The sequence below is a fragment of the Amia ocellicauda genome, chromosome 13 (genome assembly GCF_036373705.1).
Source record: "Amia ocellicauda isolate fAmiCal2 chromosome 13, fAmiCal2.hap1, whole genome shotgun sequence".
In the NCBI taxonomy this organism is placed as follows: domain Eukaryota; kingdom Metazoa; phylum Chordata; class Actinopteri; order Amiiformes; family Amiidae; genus Amia; species Amia ocellicauda.
In genome coordinates this window covers 31652626-31676807 of record NC_089862.1, presented here as the reverse complement: position 1 = coordinate 31676807, position 24182 = coordinate 31652626, and the positions used below count along the sequence as shown (strand labels likewise).

The window sequence follows — 24182 nt, the reverse complement described above, 5'->3', positions numbered from 1 at the left end:
CTATATCTATCTAGTTTTCCAGTTAAATAAATATTTTTGTACAGATAATATAGATGTTATTTCTTGAAACACAACATTATGAAATTCCAGATTGACAGACTGAACTCAATAATCCCCACCACCAATTGTAAAAGTACAGGACTTCCACTTTCTCTGCCACACCTATCCTCTAATAGGATGTAGGACATGCATTATTAATGAGAAAATATATCATAGTCCTTCATTTGTGCTCAGACTTTCTATTTTTACTATCTATCAAAATGAAACGTGCTGTGCATATCATTGGGATTTTAATGTGGTGCTTTGTTTCATCACCCACTTTGTGTTACACATGTATAAAATACTAATAAATAACTGCAACTCCCACATAATACTCACATCTCAGCCATTTTGTAGTGGTGACTCTGTGTAAACTATATGCTGTGTTAAAGATATAGAACGGGCAACAGCTAAATTACCTTTGTGTCTGTGTCTGTGTGTCAGTTTATTCTTTTCAGCAGGATAGTTCTCACAACTTCATATAAACTGTGATATTTTTATTTTTCCCCTCGAGGAGTATATTGGCATTACTAGGGAATGTCATAAATTCACATCTTCCGAACATAGCGAGCCCATAAATCATACAAAAGGATCAATATAGAGCATGCTGAGCTGATTTTAGGATGTGACTGAAAAGTTACATACTGTACATTGAATCAATACTCTTCAATCATGGTTGGCAAGACAGTGGGCCTGGAAAACACATTTTTCATCGCTGTAGTTCCACTAGAGTATAGGTGAACCTGCAGTCACCGTGATACGCCTTTATCAATGCCAAAATGATTAAATAAGTAGATGCCATTTCTGCATTTCAGAACATTAGTGTCTCCCTACTGAATAGAAGCTGTAAGTTAAATATTAAAGAGCTGTGTGTATTAATAAAATAATGACGATTTCTTTAACCAACATGTTCAACATGTGTGGTCAAACAGCAACTCAACAATATTTAATTGAAGTCAAATTTAAACAATATACTCCTTTATATACTTCACCTGCATTTGAACAGCTTGGAAACAGATTTGGAGTAAATTCTAATGAACTATATGCATGAGCATATTAGCAAGCCTGATTTGAGAACGACTTAATTATTCTTTTTTTTTTTTTTAATTACATTGTATTGGTTTGATTGGCAGATTGAGGTTCCTTGTCGCTAACAATGTTGGTTGTTTTAATTCACTAGCGAATTAACAAAGGTCAGCTTTTAACATATTGTAGTCTGTCTTCATCTGTCAATTTCCTGATTTGTTTTGCTGAGTTGGACACTGCATTTAGGCAGCAGCTAGAATTAACCATTACAAGCTGTCTCTCTGTTTGTACACACCATTGCATATGAAACTGTTTTGACAGTTAGCAGGGAAATATGATTTAGATAGGACCTATTGAAGATAGCCTAAGAGACATGCTTTTGCGATTTCTCACATTAAAAGTAAATAAATAAATAAATACAAATAAATAAACTACAGCGGAAATTGCATTTGGGTTTTGCAAGATTTCAGTAGCGGAGACCCCATTAACCTACCATAATTTAATGTTGTGAAAATACAGAAATCCACACATCACAGATGCATGAAGCTCTCCTCGTGCTATAAGAGCCGTTCCACAGTTTTCTTAATGATTGTTTTTCCTTAGGATTACCAGTGTCTGTTTTGTCTGAGTTGGAACTGCATAGCAACATATTTCCCCAAATGTGTGGTCAAAGCACTGTGAGTAAAAGGGCCATGACTTTTGCACCGTTCATAAATACCGTGTGGATGCAACGACGACCTTGGGGAAATGGAAGTGAAATCTGGGGGCTGGGTTTCTAATGTTGAGTTTATGAGGAGCCAGCAGGATTTTCTGAATATGCAACTGTTAAATGTGTTTACACATAATCTATTCAACCCATCCGAACACTTAGAATATGTCTGCAATAAAGTAACATCATTTTGTTTAAGCATCACTTTTGATTATTCGTCCTTGTTGTTAAACTTGTGCATGGTTTGTGTGTCTTTCATTGGATTGTTAAGGAAAGAAGAGCAGGATGATTATTTCTGTTTATATAGAAGCAGTTTTATCATCTTTTTTATCTCGCACAAACAGTTCTCTAAAAACACTGCAGTCGTCCTCCAAATACACTTGATTGAAAACATAGTCTATATTCCCTCTTCACGGGTAGATGATAGAAACATTAAAACCTTTACTTTGCCTTAAATATTACACAAGTTGATTCCGAGGAACATTGATTGCTATCATAACACAAACAAACAAACGAATTATTTTGTGATTAGGAAGTTACCAAACAGTACTAATTATTAAAAGGTACATACTCTACTTGGTACATGTTTCTAATCAAGGATAAACCATTCGTTCCTGCGCACAGTAATTCTAAACTACTACTACCCATTGTGAAATGTGTCCCATGTGCATGCAAAGATACAGTCATGGACTTATGTTTTCCCACACCTTGAGTCATTTTCAAGTTCTGATTTACATAAAACATCAATTAAGAGTCAATAAATGGACACTAGATCATTATATTGAATTTAAACATTTCTAAAAGGCGTGGCGAACTGGGAGACAGGGCCATTCATATATCTGTTATTCCGCAAAGGGTCTGGAACATTTCGTACATGCTAACATGACAGGCAACTTGACTATCCATCCCCTGGTCTCCGGAGAATCCTGACAAAAGCCGACTATATCTTATTTATAGAGAGTTTACCTTGATACTGTTGCAGTCAGGCTATGGTTTGGGGGTAGAGGTGAGATATTGTAGTCCTTTGATATGTTTTAAGGCACAGTTCTGTTTTGACTTTCATCTTAATAACTGCTTCAGGTATTTTGTCTATCTCCAAATGTTTACCAAACATGTCTGCTCTGCTGAGATCTGCATTTAAATAAATAAATACATACATAAATAAATGATCCCTCACAAATTGGTCTGTCTGTTAACACCAGGCATATGTGTGAACAGCATTAACAATTCTTATGTGCTACAGATTTTGGCTTTATACATTAATCAGTGGATTGATGTTTAGCAGACATATGAAATTAACTATTACTCCAGGACACTAGTGATTACTCATGATAAATAAATCCCAAGCTGGAAATATAATTGAAGGAACACACAGTCCATAGGCTATAATTTGAAGACCTGCATTAAAGATCAGTCTAACATGAATCATTATTTATTTTGTTTCCTAGAAATCTCAGCTAATTTCAAAACCCTGTACCTAGTGTTGCAAGTTATCAAAGGTAACATACAGTTCTTTCATGTTTTTTCATACATTTAAACATGTCATGTATAATACCTTTCTATGACAGACACCCATTTGCCGTGCAATTAATGGTTTTAAATAAATAAATTAAAGTTTTACGTACAGTAATCCTGAAGGATTGGGTAAGAATGGCAGGCATGGGGACAGACCAGTAGTGGTGACCAGGGATTTAAATCTCAACATACTGTGAGCTGAGCTGAACATTAACTGGCAACTCCACATCAGATGGTATAAGAAGAACAATTATTGCAATTGCAAAAAATAAAGATAAAAACAAGAACTGAAATTTCAGTATTATGCACAGACATGCAAATACTTTTCACAGCAACAATTGTGAAGTTGAGACCTCAACACCTTTAAAAATGTATAAAAGATACAAATGTTGCATCCACAATAGCTGTTACACAAATGGGGAAATTGAATATTCATCAGCTGTTATAAGGTATTGTGCCATTGCTTCTTATGAATTTTAGATACATTTCAATGCAAGTCTACTAACAAGTAACTCACTGCTCCAACTCTTTGATAAAGTACATTCCTGCAATATGTATTTTCTCCAGAAATCCTATGACACATTTTTAAATACATAGCAAAAGCACTGAGCCATGTTCAAGTGTTTATTAATCAGCAGTACAACCCAAAGTGAATCGGCAATTAGAAACTGAAAGATGGTGCGCAAAGAGATTAAAATGGTCTCAAACAAATAGCAGAAAGTAACACTGTTAACACAATAGCACAGACATCAGAAGGAAATATGAGTGTGTTAATCAGATCAGTTCATTATTTTTAACTAAAGCGTCAAAAAAGAGAATGGGCTGATCAAAAACACGCTCAGAAGTATTCTCTGAAGACGTTCATGCAAATGCATCCTTTTAAGTTGCGAGCACATTTGCCTCACATGTGCACTCAGTTCAAAGACGAATTTCCCAGGATCTAAAATGCCCAGCTTCTTGTAAGTAGTTTCAAAATACATTTTCTAAATTGCTGCAGCGCAGAATAATTATGTTTCCTTTAATGAGCTTGTTCCCACACACTTGGAAAGGAGCTTGTTGGGCATAAGTAACAAACATGAGAAAGAAATGGACAGTGACAGAAACGCTCCAATAGAGTTATTCATTCACACCATCTATCCAAATTGTTATTGAGCCGTAGCTGCGAACTTGACTTAATGTTCCATTCTGTTTATGATTTTCTAAGCAGATATCAAACCTAATAAACAATGTGTAACTTGTTTCACTGGCAGTTTCTCAGAACCTCTGATGACTGTAAAATACCATGAACGTCTGAGCAGAATTGTGAATGAGCAGAACACAAACAATATCGATTGGATTCATACAATATTATTTATTGTGACGTGCATTTATTTGTGTGGTTGTTTTTATATTTTTTCCTGGAAAGTGAAACTTATCAGGATATTAATGTAATTTATGTAACAACAACCATGCTGCAATCCATAAGTCATATGACAAAGACATATATGTTTGAGAAATATGTTGTAGATTTGTCCCATGAAACTTTTCTGTTAAATCCACCACTAATAGGAAGGCAGCATCCACCTTACTTTTAATTTAACATATCTTGGCCATTAAATTGACTTCTGTATTATTTTGTACAGATTGGTATCCTTATATTGAACATTTTAATGTGCACAAATCCTGATGTTACAGCAACATTCATACATTAAAATCACTAGCAATATACTGTATTGGGGATGATCAATGCTGACTGTGTTATTTCCTTCACAAAGCTGCTAAATCAACATTATTTGTTCATCTTAATGCCTCCTAATGTTCTATGCCAACAGTGTAGTGCCTTGTGTCATAGATCACATCCAAGCAGATGATAGTTTGTAGCTAACCATGTAATTCTTCTCATATAGCCTTCCCAATCTCCACACTTAAACCTGATTGAAGCAAAAGGATTCTTCAAAGGTGGAACCAGGAGGACAACTGACTCAGAGATTAAACCAGACTGGAAGTGTCACCAGCAAACCAACCTGTGGACAGAAAGCCCCAAAGGATCTTCACAATAACTAAGCCAAACATAATTCCTATATTTTCACATCTGTCTGTCTCTCTCTCTCCTTTAATTCCAGGAGATCACACCATCTATATAGATATGATCTCATGGGACACAAGGTGAAACAGAGAGACATCAACACATTTCTTAAACACTTTGTTGCATTAGTCAAATGAAGTACTTGATTATACAACCATGAACATATTTGTAAACTAACTGCCCACATCAGACAATCATCTGTGTTACCATGGACTCAACAAAGAATGTAGAGGAGTACTGCATTAGATAATAATAATAATAATAATAATAATAATAATAATAATAATAATAATAATAATAATAAAGTATATGTTATACACTAATTGTGCATGTATTGAATTAGAAATGTGTCATTTGGGTCCGTTTTCTCCACCAATCAGACCCTGATTTCTACACCCTTATATAACATGATATAGAAACATGAAATCTATTCTAGCAATTATGTCAGATATTAACAGACATATTACACATCTACGCCGTTGGACCTTCCATCTGGAATTCACTGACACCTTTAACATTACTGATTTCCAAATTTAGGCCAGAAGACCAAACCTGCATGATTTTTTTCCGACTGCAGATACCTCAGGAACACAAGGCGTGCGTGTGCAGACTTCAGAAGTATGCGCATTTCGTGTCATATCAGCTGAAAACTAGACACCATCCCTCTCTGCCTTGCATTTGTAGTCTTTGCAGGCTGAGACACCTAAGGCGAACTTTATGCATATGAAATAAAAGAGTGCAGATCTGTCCAGAGTGCTGAAACGCAGTGAATATTAGCAAGCGGCAGATGGCGGCATTAGATGCAAAGAACAAATTCAACGCCTTATTGAGATACTTCAAAACGTGCCCCCTTCTGAGATCCATAAACCGAAACTAAAATGTATTACCATTGTAAATAACAACTTATTTAACCTGGCAACACAATAAATCATCACCATAAATCCAATATATCACTGTGGTCTTCATGTAACCGTCCGTTTAAGTTCCATCACAGTCTTTTGCATTTGTCATACTGTCTACATTGATGACTTGCATAATATTTAAATGTACTCACCATATTGACTTCTGAGACCATGTCAATGCTGGCGATGTCTATGCTCATCCCAACATCTACAGGGGGACCTTCAATTGCAAATGCATTACATGTATTAATACCTTTATTCATGGTGAACTTTCTGCAGTTTTGCATGACTATGAAAATCACCATGCATATTAGAACATGCTCTAAGACTGATTGCCTGCTGTCTTTTTCAATGGGCAACAGTAACAAACGAATAGAACTCTATTAAGGGAAATAAATTACCTCCAAAATCAGGCCTTAAGCGAATGTCATATCCTTTGAGCAATTTGTCCACGGTTTCTTTCACATAGGACATGTTGCTGGGCTCATTAGCGCTAAAGGGAAGAAATATGGATTGATTCAGAATCTCACCAAACTGCAGACTGAGAGGCAGGGACAACATGATGAAAAAGAAAAAAGACTATAGATGCAAAAGATCTCACCTTTGCGCACAGCAGACCATGGCGACCATCAAGGGAAGAGATAAAATCCCCAAACATCCTCGGTCTTGAACTCTCCACATTCCTAACTTTGATTAAAGAAATGTCTTTGAGCGAAGATTCAAGGAATGCAACTTAGTCCTGGGCAGTGCAATAATTCCGACAAGATCAGCGCATGCGCGTAGCTTACCCAACATCAAAACACTGTTTGCTTGGAAACAAAAAAAATCTTTACAAAATGCTGAAAAGAAAAAAAAAAAAGATCTCAGCTTTACAAGCAATTTTTTCTCTCTTTGTCTTATATATCACGGCGATCGCGGATATGCTGTTGTTGGAGCTGAATCAATATGCTAGTCAGATCACATCCCCTCCGGCTAATTTTAGCATTTCAGCAGACACAGCAGTGTCCGGATCAGATTTGCATCAAGCAGGTCCCCTTGTGTTGTAAGGCAGGCGATCATAAGGAATAGTGGCATTCAACTCAGATCCCCGTCCTCCTTTAATCGCCCGTCCATAGGACATCCTGGAAAACAGGCACGTTTGGGGATCTGCGCATTTCACGGGTACCTGGCAGCGTGCAAGTGCTTATCTTACATTAACTGCGCGTCACGGGTTAGCAATCAAGTTCATTATTTGTTAGGGTTGAACACAGAGGATGTTTTTGAAAAATCGCAATGCGTAAAACAATCAATGCTTGTGGGAAGTTACAAAAAAAAACAACAAAAAAAAACAACCGCACTCACACCTCATGTTATGAATTATGTAACTCCGCGGGATTAAACTGAACTGTATTTTTCTAAGCAGTGATTGACACAACCGACATAGTGCTACACTCGCATGCATTCAGAGGCAATGCGTGTATTGATGAATATGATTACTTTATGAAATGCAACACATAGGCTTCTGTGCTTTAACGCGGCATTAAGGAACATCTCCAGCGGGTGAAGATCAAGTTGCACCTGTGACCCTTGTACCCTTGTAGTAAAACAACGTGCATTGTCTTTCAGTCTTGGGTTTGTTTAGATTAAATATGTATGTGTGTGCGAGGATGTTTTCGATAATGTATATATTGTTTGAGTAATATATAATGGCGACACTTGTTATAGAGTTAAAAGCTTTAATTTGTATGTTAACGTTTCTCTTTACATACCTTTAATATGATATCTAAATAAATAGTAGTACTATTTTCCTAGGCAGCCAAAGTTCATGCAAGCCTAGCAAATCAGACAGGAAAGCAGAGATCACTCAAATGCAGCTACAAAGTTGCAAAGTTGTGGCAAAGTTGTTGATTGTAATTACACGCACGCACACATTTACTTTTTATTTTATTTTTTATTTTTTTTAAATCAGAGATTTGATCAGCGTGAGGAAGAAAATTCAGTATTTATACGAGTGTTGTTCAGCAAACCCATTCCATGTACATGCCACTTCCCTCGGAAGATGGACACTGAACCTGTGTTCATCCCCCTTCCTGGAAAATACACGCTGCGCCACTGCATCGTAACCAATACAGACCAGTGGCAGTTTATATATATATATATATATATATATATATATATATGATCCAAAGATGAGGCTGCAACACATTTTGTCCCATATGACAGTAGTGTATATGGTGTACCATGGTGTTTGCTGGGGTATGACATGTTTTGTTCCAGTATGACTGTCCGGCACCACACTTTGTGTGCCTTTTTGTTGTTGTGCCTCTATTATAGGGGTTAAGATGTAAAAATGGGTTAGATAGTAAAATGGTGGAATTTGTCTTTGCATCTATTTCCACAATATCACTTACTATTAATAATAAAAATTATTATTATTACTAGTAGTAGTAGTAGTAGTAGTAGTAGTAGTAGTAGTAGTATACTATTGTATATATTATTATAGTGTAGTGTGGTGTATCCTGGTAAAACATGGTAACAATATGGAAATGTGTAGTATCCCATGGTACAAACATGTTCTCAGTTCTGAAATTAGTTGCAATCTTTTGTATTCTATTCCAATTTGTAACTCAATGGAAAAATTCACAGATCAACTTTAAAGCACGTTGACACTAATTCCTGAAAGTTGCTACTTGAACAGGCAACATTGTAACAACATACTAAGTAAATAAATATCCTGTTTTTCCTAGTTCCATTGTACCATGTAATTTATAGACTCAAAGCCTTAATTACATCAAAAGCTGTTGTTGAGAATCACGTTCAAATGTAAAGAAGATGGTTACAAAAGATGGTTACTACTGAATTCTTTAAAATCACATGCTGTTCTCCATAGACTTTGATTTGTAGGAGAGAGTTTAGTTGTATGGCAAGATCATTTTGATACACATGGGATAGTTGTTTTTTGTTTTTGTTCCCTGACACGAATTTGCATTTTATTCAAGCTCCTTCAAAAAATCTGCAGTGAGAATCATTGTATGCTGACTGTTTTACCCTAACAGCAGTTTTGTTTTAATCACTCTGAACAAGACCTGCTCAGGAATGTTAGTTAATTGATTTTATGGAATTGTCAGAAGTAAAACTGTGATAAACCCTTGATTTTGCACCAGGGAACTGAGAAAAAAGTATCTTATCTTTATAACTTTTCCCTTTGAGTGGAAATCATTCATGATTTTCTTTAAATTGATTAATTCACACAGTAACACATGCTGGGAAGGGGAATTTCTTACTGAATACATATGCTTGAGTAGATGGGAGTGTGAGATTGGGGTTGTCCTTCTCTTCTTCTCTAAACAATACTGTATCATTACCATCACCATTAGCCCATATCGGTCTGCTGCTGGATGAAGGCCTCCTCAAGATGTTTCCACTTGTTTTGATCTACAGCTTCTCTTTTCCATGTCATATCTGCAAAGTTTATTATTTCATCTTCACATCTATTATGTCGTCATATTCTACGTATTTTTTATCTCTTGGGATCCATTTAGTAGCTTCCTTTGTCCATCTTTGATCTGTTCTTCTTGCAATGTGTCCGGCCCATTGCCATTCTAACATTTTCATTCTTTCAATGATGTCACATATTTTCATTTGTTCTCAGCTGCATTCATTTATTTGTCTCTTTTCTTGTTATTCCAAACATACATCTAACCATGCTCCTTTATGTTGTCTGTAGTTTCGGTTACATTTGTGCATTAGTGACCAGGTTTTACCAACATAAGTGAGCACTTGTTGTATGCTTTGATCAAATAAGTTTCTATAAAAGTATTTTTTTTTTTTTAGATTTTCTGAAGAATGTTTCAAAAACCAATATAGTAGTGGTGACAGCAGTAAAGAAGTAGAAGAAGAAGTCAGTTGAAATACCAGGTGTGATTCCAGAAGCAGTAGGATATGCCATACAGAAGATGAAAAATGGAAAAACACCTGGAGTGGAGATCCTAAAAGAAACTGCAGAAGAAATGGTGAATATTCTTTAAAAACTTTTCACAATGTGTTTCAAAGTTAATAAAATACCAGATAAGTGGAACACAACCATCATTCTCCTTTACAAGGAAGGAGAAATAGTGTATCTGAAGAGCTATACCCCCATTAGTCTACTTCTCATCTTATACAAAGTATTTACAAAGATAGACACCCTGGACTTTACCCAACTGAGAGAACAAGCAGGATTCAGAAGTGGATATAACAGGATGCATCATATACGAGTCATACGATAAGTATTGGAAATATGCAGAGAATATGAGCTTCCTCTGTGCTGGGCTTTGTTGACTATAAGAAAGCATTTGATACAAAATATTCAAACTCGATTATCAGGGTTCTAATAAATCAAAACATTGAGGAAACCTGTATCTCTTATTAAATATATCTACAACAATACAATCATCAACAAACTGACTCCATCGAGACACTGACAAGATCAAGATCTGCAAAGGAGTCAAGACACAATCTCTCCAAAACTATTGAAGAAGTTTTCAACACTTTGGGCTGGGGAGAAAAAGGAATCAAGTTAAACTGATTTGAACAACGTACGAGTCATGTTCAACAGCTATGTTAAATCTAAGGAAATTAAAGTAGCTCAATGGATACTCGAAGAAGTCAAAAGTTATGTTACGGTGCAGTATTAAGAAGTATTAAGAAACATTAAAAGAAGACTGAAAATGGGATGGAGTGCATTTAAAAGAAACGGTGTGGTGTTGAAAGGAACTTTACCCATTTGCCAAAAGAGAAATCAATATATAAATAAGCAATTTTTGAATCATGATGACACTCAGTTTATTTGGCTGTGGTCTCTTTAATACTTTTTCAGGACAATCTGTAATGTACATCTGGAGCATTTATTTTTTCCTGCAGCTGCAACCCTCAAAGGAGAAAATCTGCAACCAGGAGATCTTTCCCATGTTTCTAATCCTCTTGTTTTTTGTATTTGCATATCAGTAAGCAATACACCTTTTTCAAAACATATTGAAGCCAACACTCATACCAATTATAGCTTAGCATTTGTAGCTGTGGTAAGAGCAAATCAAAATCTTAGTTTACACCACTAACACTATTAACATTAATTTTCTACTAAATTATTTCACAGCATAAAATATTGCACTTTGGTGCCTATTTAGGGTGTATTGTGTACTTTACTGTATTCATCGTAATGATGAGCCCTAAGTTACAAGTAACACAAGGAGCCCTGTTACAAGTTAGACCCAGTATGTATGTCCTTTTATTTTTAACTTTTTTTTAGAATAATGTGACTCAGTGAAAGCACTCACATGTCTGGTGCTGGGAAAAGTGATGTTTTGTGTGTGGTCTCAATCAGTTAATAAGGGATTATTAAATGCTTATTTCCTAGGCAATTAAATACACTATTTAATTAAGACTTTTACGCCTAAGCATAATTTACACACTATTTTCAGAAAGGGCAATGAATTTCTTAATCATACAAATTTAATTTTGCTTCAATTAGAGACACCACGGGAAATTAGTGGTCAGTTCTTTGTCTCATCGCTGGCACGAATTTCTTCTCCACTGAATACACAAACACTGCAACAACTACAAAAAAGGATACAGTCATTTTATGATCAACAGAAGGGTGCTGTTGGGAAGAAAAATGGGTTTAGTTATGTAAAACCCCTTTCAGCCGGAAGAACAAGTCAATTGTATCAACAATTAAGATGTTTAAAGAAACAGAACCACTAAGAGGTAAAAATACCTGGCACCATTGTATCAGTTTAATCAAAAACACGGGGGGGGGGGGAAAGAAAAAATAGTATTTGTTTTAATATTATGGGACAGTTTTGTTGTTGGCAATTTGTCATCACAATGAAAAATGCTCCATGTGAGATTAAAGATTTTCTGTCATCTGTGAATGAAATACAGCAAGATTTTTTTCCTGCTGGAGGACGGGAGGACCAGTTACTCAGACATCATGAAGCAACCTCTCTGGAGGGATATTGGTTGGAAAACTTCCTGCAAACTGTGGGTCCTTGCCTGGCTTGGGTAAGCCATCAATCTTTGGTTACTGCCACACTGTTTAGAATGAAAGCTTCTAGATCTCAGGGTATATTTTGCGGCAGGTCCAGCCACTCCCCGTACAGAAATGGAGGAATTACATCACTGCCAGGAGCTCATCACACAAGGAGTCCAGTGACATAGGCTTGGCATGGGAATACTTCTTTGAGTCACAACATAAATCCATGTTTACTCATTACACTAAAAGAACAGTTAATTTGATTTCAGAGTGTAGAGACAGACCTTTTGCCAATCCTAAAATGTTGCATATCTTGCTTTAAAAGGGTCCAGATTTCTATCAGATCTCTCGTGCTGTGAGTGCAACATGTAAGCAAAGGGATTTAAAGTGCTTCCCCATGAGATAATGTTCTAGGTGTCACAATTGGCTTGCACAACAAACAACTAGCACTTAATGTTTACTGAAATATGTGCCTTAGGATAAATATTGTCAATTCTACCGACAAACAATCCCACAGTATTACACAAGATACAATTATAAGGAATTCACAAATGAGGAACTGAAAGTGTAGTGGACAGCACAGATTTTCAATATTGGAATTGAATTATGCAGTATTGGGATTTCTCTGCATTTTCTTAAGTGACATTCATAGACTTGTATTTGATTACTAGACCTCTTTTATCATGACTCTGAGTCATTAGTTTAATTTGACCTCCTACTCACTTTAAACCACTTTGTCAAGCACCCAACTGAATATGCTGTAACTGCATTTCATGTCTTGTGCTCTCTCAACGGAGTCAATGGACATGTGAACTAAAGTGACACTTGTGTAGTTGGATTTAAAAATAAATAATAAATACTGATTAACAATTTTGTATATTTGTAGAAATCTATGTCATACCTCTGTAATGACAAGTTAATGTTTTAAAGCAGACAAATTTCAGTAGTTTAATGTATAAAAAACAAACAACAACAACAAAAATAAAAACTCAAAATAGTAAGGGTGGGATGTAGACTTTCAAAGACATTTTGATTTAATGAATAAAAGTTTTGTTAATGGATGGTTTTATGGTTTGGACAGTGACTATCATTAACCCAACCACGTATTTGCCATAACCAAGTGCTTGAAATACATACAAATACTCCAAGATGTTTAGCCAAAATATTATGATCTACTGTATATAAGATATGAATCATCAAGTTATGAAAAATGGACCACAGCCATCATATACTGAAAAGTGGGTAGCTATGCATACAGAGGAAAAAATAAATAATAAAAAAGACTTGTTGCTTTGTAATCTAATACTGACCTTTACCTGACCATCATTTAAATTACTGACAATATAAATTCAACACTGGATATACACCGATCAGCCATAACATTATGACCACTGACAGGTGAAGTGAATAACACTGATAATCTACTTATGCCAACATATGCCAACCTATCTATGCAAGTTAAATAATGTACATTTAAAGTAACAAGTTAAATAGTAGCCTAATCGTTAAATTGTATTTATTAAATCACCTCTTGTTTATATATATAAGTGCAGCGCAGCGCAGTTTGTTGCGTATGGGGCTGCGTAGCCGCAGACCAGTCAGGGTGCCCATGCTGACCCCTGTCCACTGCCGAAAGCGCCTACAATGGGCACGTGAGCATCAGAACTGGACCACGGAGCAATGGAAGAAGGTGGCCTGGTCTGATGAAGCATGAGTTCAGGGTGTTGACTTAGCCTCCAAATTCCCCAGATCTCAATCCAATCGAGCATCTGTGGGATGTGCTGGACAAACAAGTCCGATCCATGGAGGCCCCACCTCACAACTTACAGGACTTAAAGGATCTGCTGCTAACGTCTTGGTGCCAGATACCACAGTACACCTTCAGAGGTCTAGTGGAGTCCATGCCTCGATGGGTCAGGGCTGTTTTGTACACAATATTAGGCAGGTGGTCATAATGTTATGGCTGATCGGTGTATATATAATATCTTGGCTTCATAATTTAGACAAAATCAATAGCTGATGGATTTTTAAATACTCTTGACATAGTGTCAATGTAATTTTGTGTGAGTGAGTGAGTGAGAGAGAGAACTTAGTTAACACTTTTTTGTATTACTTTGCCAGACACCAACATATGGATTTGTATCGTTTTACTCTTCTTATACCCCATGCAGTGACTATAACATCTGATAGTTCTTAACTACAACTTCACACGTTCTGCCTCATGGGAAGCTAATTGGATTCAGTTTACACAGTCGTCTTTGGGGCAGTCGGTTTTGGCACCGGGAAGGCTGTTTGTTGCAGGGCTTTCTGGAGAATGTGGCAACTTCTGGTGCGTGACGCTGACGATATAGCTCACAATGCCTACTTTATCAACTAACTCTATATGTAAACTTGAATATCAGGGTGTGTCTATTTACTTATGTCACCCCCCCACCTCCCCCCCTATATATATATATATATATATATATATATATATATATATATACACACACATCACACATTTTTCAAATACATGTTACAGCTTTCCAAGAATTCTGTTCATACACACATATGAATACATACATGTACAAAACATACAACTTGAATGATATTAAAAGGTTCCAAAAGTGAACACAGTTCCCTCGCTGGGATGGTTCAATGCATTGTGTGGTGTGGCAGACACGTTTTAAGACGTGTGATACGTATTAAATGCTGCCAGTGTCTGTAATTGTGTTATGGTCCTTCCGCAGAAGAAGAAAAAAAAAATTGACCTTGGGTTGGAGGTAAACAAATGCTGCCAGACACCGAAGTAACTGCAAACACCTGCGAAGTCGTGCTAAATAAACGTTACATAAGACGCATGCATCTTTTCCACGATGGTGATGTTTTATCATAACGGAGATTATTGTGCCACCGATGCAGAACCCAGGTTTGCAATAAAACGAAGCATATGCTGGTGTCACCTCCAGTCTGTTGATCATTCCAGTAATGCGATCATGTGAAGAGATGGTTATTTTTGGGTATTCGCCACCAACAGAGTGACGGGCTGGGGCACATTAGTCTGGCGACCACAAGCAAGCAAGAGATGTGCAAGTAGGAGCCTCGGCTGAGCTTTTCTCCCCTTCAGAGAGAGAAATGCAGGCGTTGCGCTGACACAGTTGTGTTGATTCCTGCACGGCGGTAATCTCTCCTCGGGACAAGACATTTGGTGAGGGGAGATGTGAAACAGGCTTGAAGTATGGCATGCAAAGATGGTCTCTGCCAAGAAGGAGATGGTGTTTGCGATGTCCTCCAGTTACATTTCCACTCTGATCTACTTTCTCTGCGTGGCAGCTTGGTGAGTAGCGGATTCACTGGTCAATTTCACCTTTTATTCACAAGAGCTCTGTGATTGAGGCATTAGTATCTCAGATTACCTGGTGTGTAGTAGTGACGGTGGTCATAGTAGTGGCAGGAGAAGTAGTAGTAGTAACAATCATAATCATTATCATCAGCATCATATAGAAGTCAAACGTGTGCTTGTGCAATGCCATCCTTAAAGAAGATAAATATATATTGTCTTATTGATACTTATTTTGCAGTATAAGGAAAAGCTCCGGACAGGTCAAAAAGGATGAAAAATTATATCCTGAAAATTTCACCCGGATCCTAGACCGACTTCTGGATGGTTATGACAACAGGCTGCGACCTGGATTTGGGGGTATGTGATCAAGCTTTCACAGTTTGTAGTCTCTTAGTCGGACCATCTTTTTTTCTTTTCCTAAGTAGTTCATCCACTTCGATGAAGGGCAGGGAGATACATGAATCCCAGATGAATACGACAGATCAAAAGCAACTATATGAATGCTTTTCCCTAAAGTAAAAAGAGAGATACTGGGTGGAAGGAGGGGATGTAAATTATAGAGCAAGGGGATTCATTGAAAATTAATACATTATACGTGTTGTATCTGCGAAAAGCAAACAGGACCTAGATAGGGGTTTTCGCCACAGTTTTTGAGAGCCTGTTTTAGTGTGTTTATTCAGTATAAACTCTGGAGGTGTGCCTGTGCTTTGGATCTCTTAAAAAAGGAGGAGATGGGGACTGAGGCATAGTTGGGCTATGCAATGTCAACAGTGTTACTAAATTCACTGTTTTAATAGGAACTGCTCTTGTGTGTGTGAGAGTGTGGGGGTTTGTCTGTGTGTGTGTGAGAGAGAGAGAGAAAGTGTGTGTGTCGTGTGTGTGTGTGTGTGTGTGAGAGAGAGAGACAGTGTGTGTGTTATGTGTGTGTGAATGTGTGTGTCGTGTGTGTGTGTGCGTCATGTATGTGTGTGTGTGTGAATGTGTGTGTCGTGTGTGTGTGAGAGAAAGTGTGTGTGTGTGAGAGAGAGAGAGGGAGTGTGTGTGTGTGTGTTTGTGTGTGTTTGTGTATGTAAATGCTGCATGACAGTAGTAGGAGTGTAAAGTCTTTGCCTCCAGGAACATATGTGATGCTAAAGCAGTATGTAACAATCAGTCAGTGGTTTTTGAATACATACAGCTACACACATTACATAATACTATAAACACATCTAGTTATTCAAATGGTGTGTTCTGTTTTGACAACACTAACCTTTGTGCCTTTGTATATAGTATGTTTTATACTGTATTTTAGAGATGGTGCTGGGTTAAGTCATAGAGGTTTTAGTTTGTAGTGCATTTTGTATGATTCAGTGTCACCCCGTTATGTTAAGTAAAGTGTTAAACATTGCATGTACCGTCAGTTGCCAAGCAGAGCACCGTGACAGTGCCTACCTGCAGTAATACCAGCTGCTGCTGTTTTTCCTAAATATTTGGAAAGATTGACTAACCGTACGTGTAAATGCTTGCTTTCTTTGGGGGGGGGATGGAAGAAAAGTGTTGATGTGTTATACTCTATAAAAGTAAATAGCTTGTATATTTATTAAAAAAAACTAATAATTATAGATTTAAAAATGTATAATCTGTATACTTTATTTCTCCCCCATCAAAGTAACTACAAAGCAAGTAGTTTCCAAACCTACAATCTGGCGAGAACAGAGTTAAAGCCACTAATGACATAGACGTATCTCTGTGAACGTATCATTTCTGAGCCATTCTTTCTACATAGTTCAGCTGTTGCATCCTGTTGGTGAGGGGGAAATAAATAAATAAAACAGGTTGCCTAGGAAACAGCAAGAAGTTAGAAAGACCCCAAATTCATACTGTTGATAAACATACGTGTAACACTTCATGAAAAACATGCAATTACATCTTTTGAAGAGCAAACAATAACCACCAAGAACAGAATGTGCAGGGAGACATGAGTGCAACCACAGTGAAACCACATAGATGTGTAAACAGCCACGAGAAACTAACAATATTTAGATGACAAATACCAATATTGGTACTATCTCCCTGATAATGGACCAAATGGTGTGTGCTATGTAGAGGGTGTGCGTGGCAGTCCGAGGATACAGAGGCAATTTGTAACACGTTACAGATCGTTTTCTCTAGTGAGACCGGATTTATTCTGACAGGGGTTCAACGAGGAATAGTACTTTTTGTCATTTTACAATTATTCTGTCTGTGAAACGGCAGAGGCTTTATGAGTTCTGAAGCCAACGGTGGGGTCTCTTGTACTGAAGTCTGCATAGCATGCCAGAGCAGAACCCAGACCAAAAGTAATAGTAGAACAGGTGACCAGAGAAACATGTGAAGAAAAATGTGATTTGTGGATGCCGTCGTTGGCATGTTTCTCATGGACTGTGAACTCTTTGTGTGTGGTACAACGTAACTGTGTGTACGTTGTGACACTGCCAGCCTTGGTGGGACTTTATGGTGAGGCGCACACATCTGCCAATGTAGTAGGGAATCTTGCCCTAAGTATAGCAGTGTTACACATAGGAGTGTCAAGAAGATCTCACAGAACAACTGGACTGAAAGTGAATTGCAAATGAAAAGTCCTATTCAATTTTATATGATATACCAGTGTTTTATATATATGGTTAGTTCACAATATAAATATAGAAACACATAAATAAGTGAGTATGGAGGAATGAAGGTAAAAGCTTTGTTCCTGGACTCTCTCATATACATCCTGTGGCAGGTGATGCCTGCATTCACAGAGATGATCACTTTCTTTATCATTATGTGTGAGCTGCATGAGGCCAATTTGAACCAGACACCACAGAATATTAAACCCCTGGAGTTTGCTAGTGCTATGTATGCATAGTTCAGGAATTAATTAGATGAATAGGTATCTATCGAATGTGATGTCTCCATTTCTGAGAAAAACACTTGATATTGACTTGATATACATATTCAATTATCGTAAGTCACTCATAAAGATTAGACAAACAAATATCTTTATGAAAAAACTTTATTTTTGTTACTTGTAGCATCTTCTCTCATAAAAATTGTTTAAACCAGGATTGGACATAACCTACCTAGAATATTTATACAAGGTTTATTTCTCAAATATATTACAATTATTTATACATATGAAAATTAATTAAACTACGGGCTAGTCCAAATCAAACATATTGCACCGCGATATTTTAAGTGATACCTTTCCTGGGAGCATTGCAAAATATCCCGGTATCGAAAGAAATACATTTCGGGCTGCAAATTGGGAGTTTCGCTGCTTACCTCTTGCTAGGTGTTGAAGGGCTGTGGATTCACATCGTTGCACCAAATCTAACAAACTTCAGGGCTAAATCAATTCGAAACAAGTTTCTGCTTTTTATAGACAACTTTAAAGTGGTCGAAATCTTCTCGAATTGAGGTCAAATAAATAAAACCATAACAAAAAACATTCTGGTCATTGCAAAAACCCTTGTACAGGAAAACAAATATTGGCAAAGTGCATGCAAATCAGTAATAATCAAAAGTGCATAATAATCAAGAGTTAGTTCTAGTAGTAATAAAACATGAACTGTAAGATTCATATACTTTTGTAGCTGAAATATATGCATAATTATGATAAATGCAACATCACAGATAACCACTATATGTCTGTTGCTACTGAACATCAGTAATATGTACAAAATCATATCAAAACCTGCTTAAATATAAAATAAAGTCATGCATCTGTAGTGGCAACAGGTGACTCTTTGCATTGCGGTAATGTGTGCACTTTGAGTCCCAACCTGCATCAATACCAGCTCTGTGGTTAATTAGACCTTTATCCTACATACGTCCTCCTTGGAGCTGCTCCTGTAGGCCTAGTACATTTAGGCTGCATTCATTCAAATGTTGTTTTTGGGAGGTGAAAGTCTGTTGGAGCTGTGTTTATGTCAGTGTTGCCAGTGTGAGTACCTTGTCTGAAGTTTGCTGCTCTCTCTCTCTCTTCTGTATCTCTCTATATATTTATGTCAATAACAAATAATAGATATTCTCAAATATCTGCCCTAACTGCAGTGGTTGAATCTACGGGCAGACCAGTGTGTTGAACTTATTGCAGCCAGGAGGGGGAAAACATAGACCAAAACCATGAGAACAAGATTTATAAGTGTTAATGTGCAAAGCTTATCAATATGAGAAAATCGAATTGTGCATTTGCATTTTATTGGCTACACATCGTTCTTTATTTTAATGATTGATTTTCCCAGTTTTACAAAGGCCTATTAGTTTAGGACATGCTACATACATTTCCATTGACAACATTTTAAAGTAGATGTATGTAGTTTGTGTTTGCGTGTTTGTTGTGGGAGGTGCAAAAATATTATAACAAGAAAAAAGCACCAGAGTGATATTATTTTCTACACATTTGTAGTTTCTATGAGATTATTTGGTTTTATTACTTGTTAAAAGTAATGAAAAGTAGGGGATGAGTGGAATTAAATAAATAGAGGTGGAAAGCAGAGAAAGTGAGAAAAGCATTTTTTTCTGTTATAGCTTGTTTTTTCACTGGTGTACATTTCCTCTCAAATATGTAAAATATCAGCTGCTGATCGGTCGAGAGGTGTTGTTTTACTTTCCCACTTTCCTGCCTACTTCAAGCGCTGTGCTGTTTTACCCCCTTTCACTGGACAGATGGGTTTTATTTTGGTTGTGCGAATTGGGTGTTGTGAATTAGGAACAAGCGATAAACACTCACATTCCCATAAGCGATACGTGTTTTGATTTGGTCTAGCCCTACAGTAAATTACAATAACATTCATTCATTCATGTAAATGCTATATAATGGCCTAAAAATCAAGACACTTACCCCAAAAAATAACAGTTTGGTACCTTGCTAATGCCTGTAGCGTTTTCTATTGCAGTCATCATGTGCTGTTTTACATTTGTAATGTCTTATTATTCTATAGGTCCAGTTACAGAAGTGAAAACTGATATATATGTGACAAGCTTTGGACCAGTCTCTGACGTTGAAATGGTAGGGTATTTGTTTTAAATCTTGATAATTTTTTTATACACAATACACTCAACATATAGCAAATCATTTGTTATTGAAAATACTTCAAAGGTTCCATATAAACAGTAATTGAAATAGATTTTTTATTTAAACAAGTAAAACATAGTTTGAAATGGTGTGTAAATCGGTTTGTTAACTCAATCACACACACAAAGAAAGCATGGTTCCTTATCAATCATACATTCATAATGTAGTAAACAATATCATGAGCAATATTTTAAGAAAATAAATGTATGTGGTGACAATTATGTTCTTAAATTTGAACTCATTTGACACTTAGCTAGCAAAGCATAGAGAGTAATTACAGAATAGCATGTCATTTATAATTATCATCATTTTTAGTCAGTGGTACTTATAATAATAGTAGTAGCATCCAACTCATAGTGAATGCAAAACAGAAAATGTTATGGTTACTAAAGAACAAATGAGATGTATATTTATTTTGAACGTGTAATTCAGGTGTGAATTTACTGTGCACATTAAAATATATTCAGTTACTCTGGTTATTTTCATAATCTAGGAATATACAATGGATGTCTTCTTTCGCCAAACCTGGGTAGACAAGAGATTAAAGTATGACGGTCCCATTGAAATCCTAAGGCTAAACAACCTAATGGTCACAAAAGTGTGGACACCCGATACTTTCTTTAGAAATGGGAAAAAATCTGTCTCTCATAATATGACAGCCCCAAACAAGTTATTCCGAATCATGAAAAACGGTACCATTCTGTACACTATGAGGTATGTGTTCTCTCTTACATTTGTTCATTGAATAATTCTGTCAGTAAGATGTTTTTTTTTTGTTTGTTTTTTGCATTGCAGGCATTTATGCCAACCATGTCAAAAAGATACATTAAATCATGTATTTGATTTCAGGCTCACAATAAGTGCTGAGTGTCCAATGAGACTTGTGGATTTCCCCATGGATGGACATGCTTGCCCTCTTAAGTTTGGAAGCTGTAAGTTGAAAGCCAGCATAGTTAAAAACACTTTAAAGTGAGAGTGAAATGCAGTACATCTCTGGGTTTGTCATCTATTGCAATTGACAAGCATGCCGTCTTTTGGGACCAGCTTTGCGGACAGGAAAAGCATTTTCATTTTGGCAAAATTAATAGGAAAGGGTTTGCTTTGCATTTACAGCCACTTACACAGAATAAACACAACAATAATGAAATGGATAACAATACAATAAAGTTTGAGTGAAGTGGTGATCCATTTATATTACACGATGGCAGTATACTTATTCATATTACCATAATATAAACAGGTTAGTTAAGTCAGGGACATATACAGACATGCATAACTTAAGAAGACATTATTTCCTTGACCACGCATCAAAAGAGACATTTCAGTTTGGTGTTTTAGCTCATTATAAAATACGCAGAAATACTTCATGCATGATATCCCGGAGAACAATGTGTAGCTGTATTATAGAGTTGTAATTAAATTTGAGTCCTTTTTCAGTGTTTTGTTTTGTTTTTGGTATTCATTTTCCACTGTGTAACATCACCACTCACTAATTATTCGCAATGTATAGCTGAGAGGGTAGGCTGTTTCCACAAAGAGATCTGTCCTAGTTCCATGTAATAATACTGTTTTCAGTGTGAGAAAGAAATTAAAATGCTTTCTGTATTTGTTATTGTTACATAATCAAAAAGAAGGAAATACCGACTCAAGTTAATTCCTCTCATTGACTCCCTTCAGTCAACGCTGATTTTATTTACAGTGACTCATGATTTAGATGGACGGATTATTTTAGACTATAGATTTTCTGGAGGGAATTAGCTGGTGAGTTTCCATGCCATTTACATGTGGAATGCTGAGCTTTGGTCTTCATCAGAAATTATTCATATTCTTGTTTGGATAGCTCTGACATTTCAGTTTAGCAGATTTGATTTCCTGCCAAAGTAGGAATGAAATCAACGATGGCATCGGTGTCAACACCCACTGTATCAGCTGCAACAGCGGCTCGGTCGGAGGGCAGTCTTCACACTCTGATTGTCTTCTGTTACCGATACAGCACACCGATGACATGATCAGATTCATGTGCCAATGAAAGGAAAACTGTAACCGTCTTTATATTTGATCTATCCGGAGATCGTGACACTGCAGTTGGCATATTCATAACCCTCTTTTTGTTCAAGGCTGTGCTTAAGATTAGTGACGGAAAAGCAGAATCAAATCTTCTCAGAAAGGTCATAATCTCACGTCCCCCCCGAGGTTAACTCAGAGCTATTCACTCTTCGAACACCGCAGCAGGTTGATGTGTTGGAAATCTGTCTGAACGTTTTTAGTTTATATTTCTTCAAATTAGTTGTTCGGTATTCTTCAAAGGAAAACCAAAACAGAGCTCTTTTATGTGAACCTAATTGAATGTACTGCCCTTTTTAGGATATATACATTGTTTTCAAATGCTCAGACTGCCTTCCAAGGGTAAGATAATGAATACACTCCTAACATAAACATGTTGCCTTATTATTGAAAACTATTACACAAGCCATTGATAAATAACCATTTATTTCAAAATGAAAGGCTTCCACTGTGTGAGAAAGGGTGACAGACCTTTAACACTGTATAGTACACACTGTGGGTGTTAAGATTATACTTATTTTTCATAGTGTTTATTAAGTTTAGCCTCAACACTATCTCACGTTATTGATTGTGATTCAGATGCATATCCAAAAACAGAGATGATCTATACCTGGACCAAAGGACCACAACACTCTGTGGAAGTACCTGAAGAGTCTTCGAGCTTGGTACAATATGATCTGATTGGGCAGACTGTCTCTAGTGAAACTGTGAAATCAATTACAGGTATGTGGGTTATTTATGTAGCTCTGCAAATATATTTATTCATATTTTTATATACATCCGTCAGATAATCTGGTTTCAGTAAGAGAAGAAAGCCTGGTACATGAATTCCAAATAACTTAAAATATAAAGATTCAAAGTGATTTGTTCAAGGGGTTACAAAAAGTTTATAGTATATGTTTCGCTGTAATTTAAGATAAGCTACTGCTTGACTGATCATTCTTTTTTGTGTGTTTTTTTAAATAATCAAAATTCATTATTTTATATATTTCAGGTGAATATATTGTGATGACAGTCTATTTCCATTTGAGACGTAAAATGGGCTACTTTATGATTCAGACGTATATACCATGCATTATGACAGTAATCCTCTCTCAAGTGTCATTTTGGATAAATAAAGAATCTGTCCCTGCAAGAACTGTATTTGGTAAGTATTATTCATTAATCTGCATACATTTTATTTGGGGCAAATTTACAATTTCTATGCATTTTGTAATTCTGTGAAATTTAATCTATTTTCATATTTCCAGTATGACATTTTAACCTATTTAAACAGGTGTAAATAAAAATGGAATAATATTTTCTGAAAATGAATTCAAATATTTTAATGTTTCTTACTAATAAGTTTAAATGTGACATTTATTGTTTTAAACATTTATCATCACTATTTTGAAATAAATCAGTATTTTATACCAGTTATTGTATTATTTGTGATCTAATCTATGAAAATACATTGTTGTATGTAGTA

General features: G+C 36.3%; 1 protein-coding gene and 1 long non-coding RNA gene across 2 annotated transcripts in view; one reads left to right on the top strand and one right to left on the bottom strand.

The window, feature by feature from the left end:
- Positions 1-6406: 6406 nt before the first annotated feature.
- Positions 6407-7345, bottom strand: LOC136766798 (uncharacterized). The gene is made up of 3 exons (XR_010821773.1): positions 6858-7345; positions 6658-6749; positions 6407-6476 (listed from the first exon to the last, which is right to left on the bottom strand). It is a non-coding gene; the product is annotated as an uncharacterized LOC136766798 (long non-coding RNA).
- A 7799-nt stretch (positions 7346-15144) lies between these two features.
- Positions 15145-24182, top strand: part of gabra4 (gamma-aminobutyric acid type A receptor subunit alpha4) — a 28629-nt gene continuing 19591 nt past the window's right edge. The window contains exons 1-7 of the mRNA XM_066720613.1: positions 15145-15564; positions 15809-15927; positions 20517-20584; positions 21144-21364; positions 21500-21582; positions 23294-23437; positions 23709-23861. Coding sequence (XP_066576710.1) covers positions 15479-15564; positions 15809-15927; positions 20517-20584; positions 21144-21364; positions 21500-21582; positions 23294-23437; positions 23709-23861 — 874 coding nt within the window. The 5' untranslated portion in view covers positions 15145-15478. The remainder of the gene's footprint in view (positions 15565-15808; positions 15928-20516; positions 20585-21143; positions 21365-21499; positions 21583-23293; positions 23438-23708; positions 23862-24182) is intronic.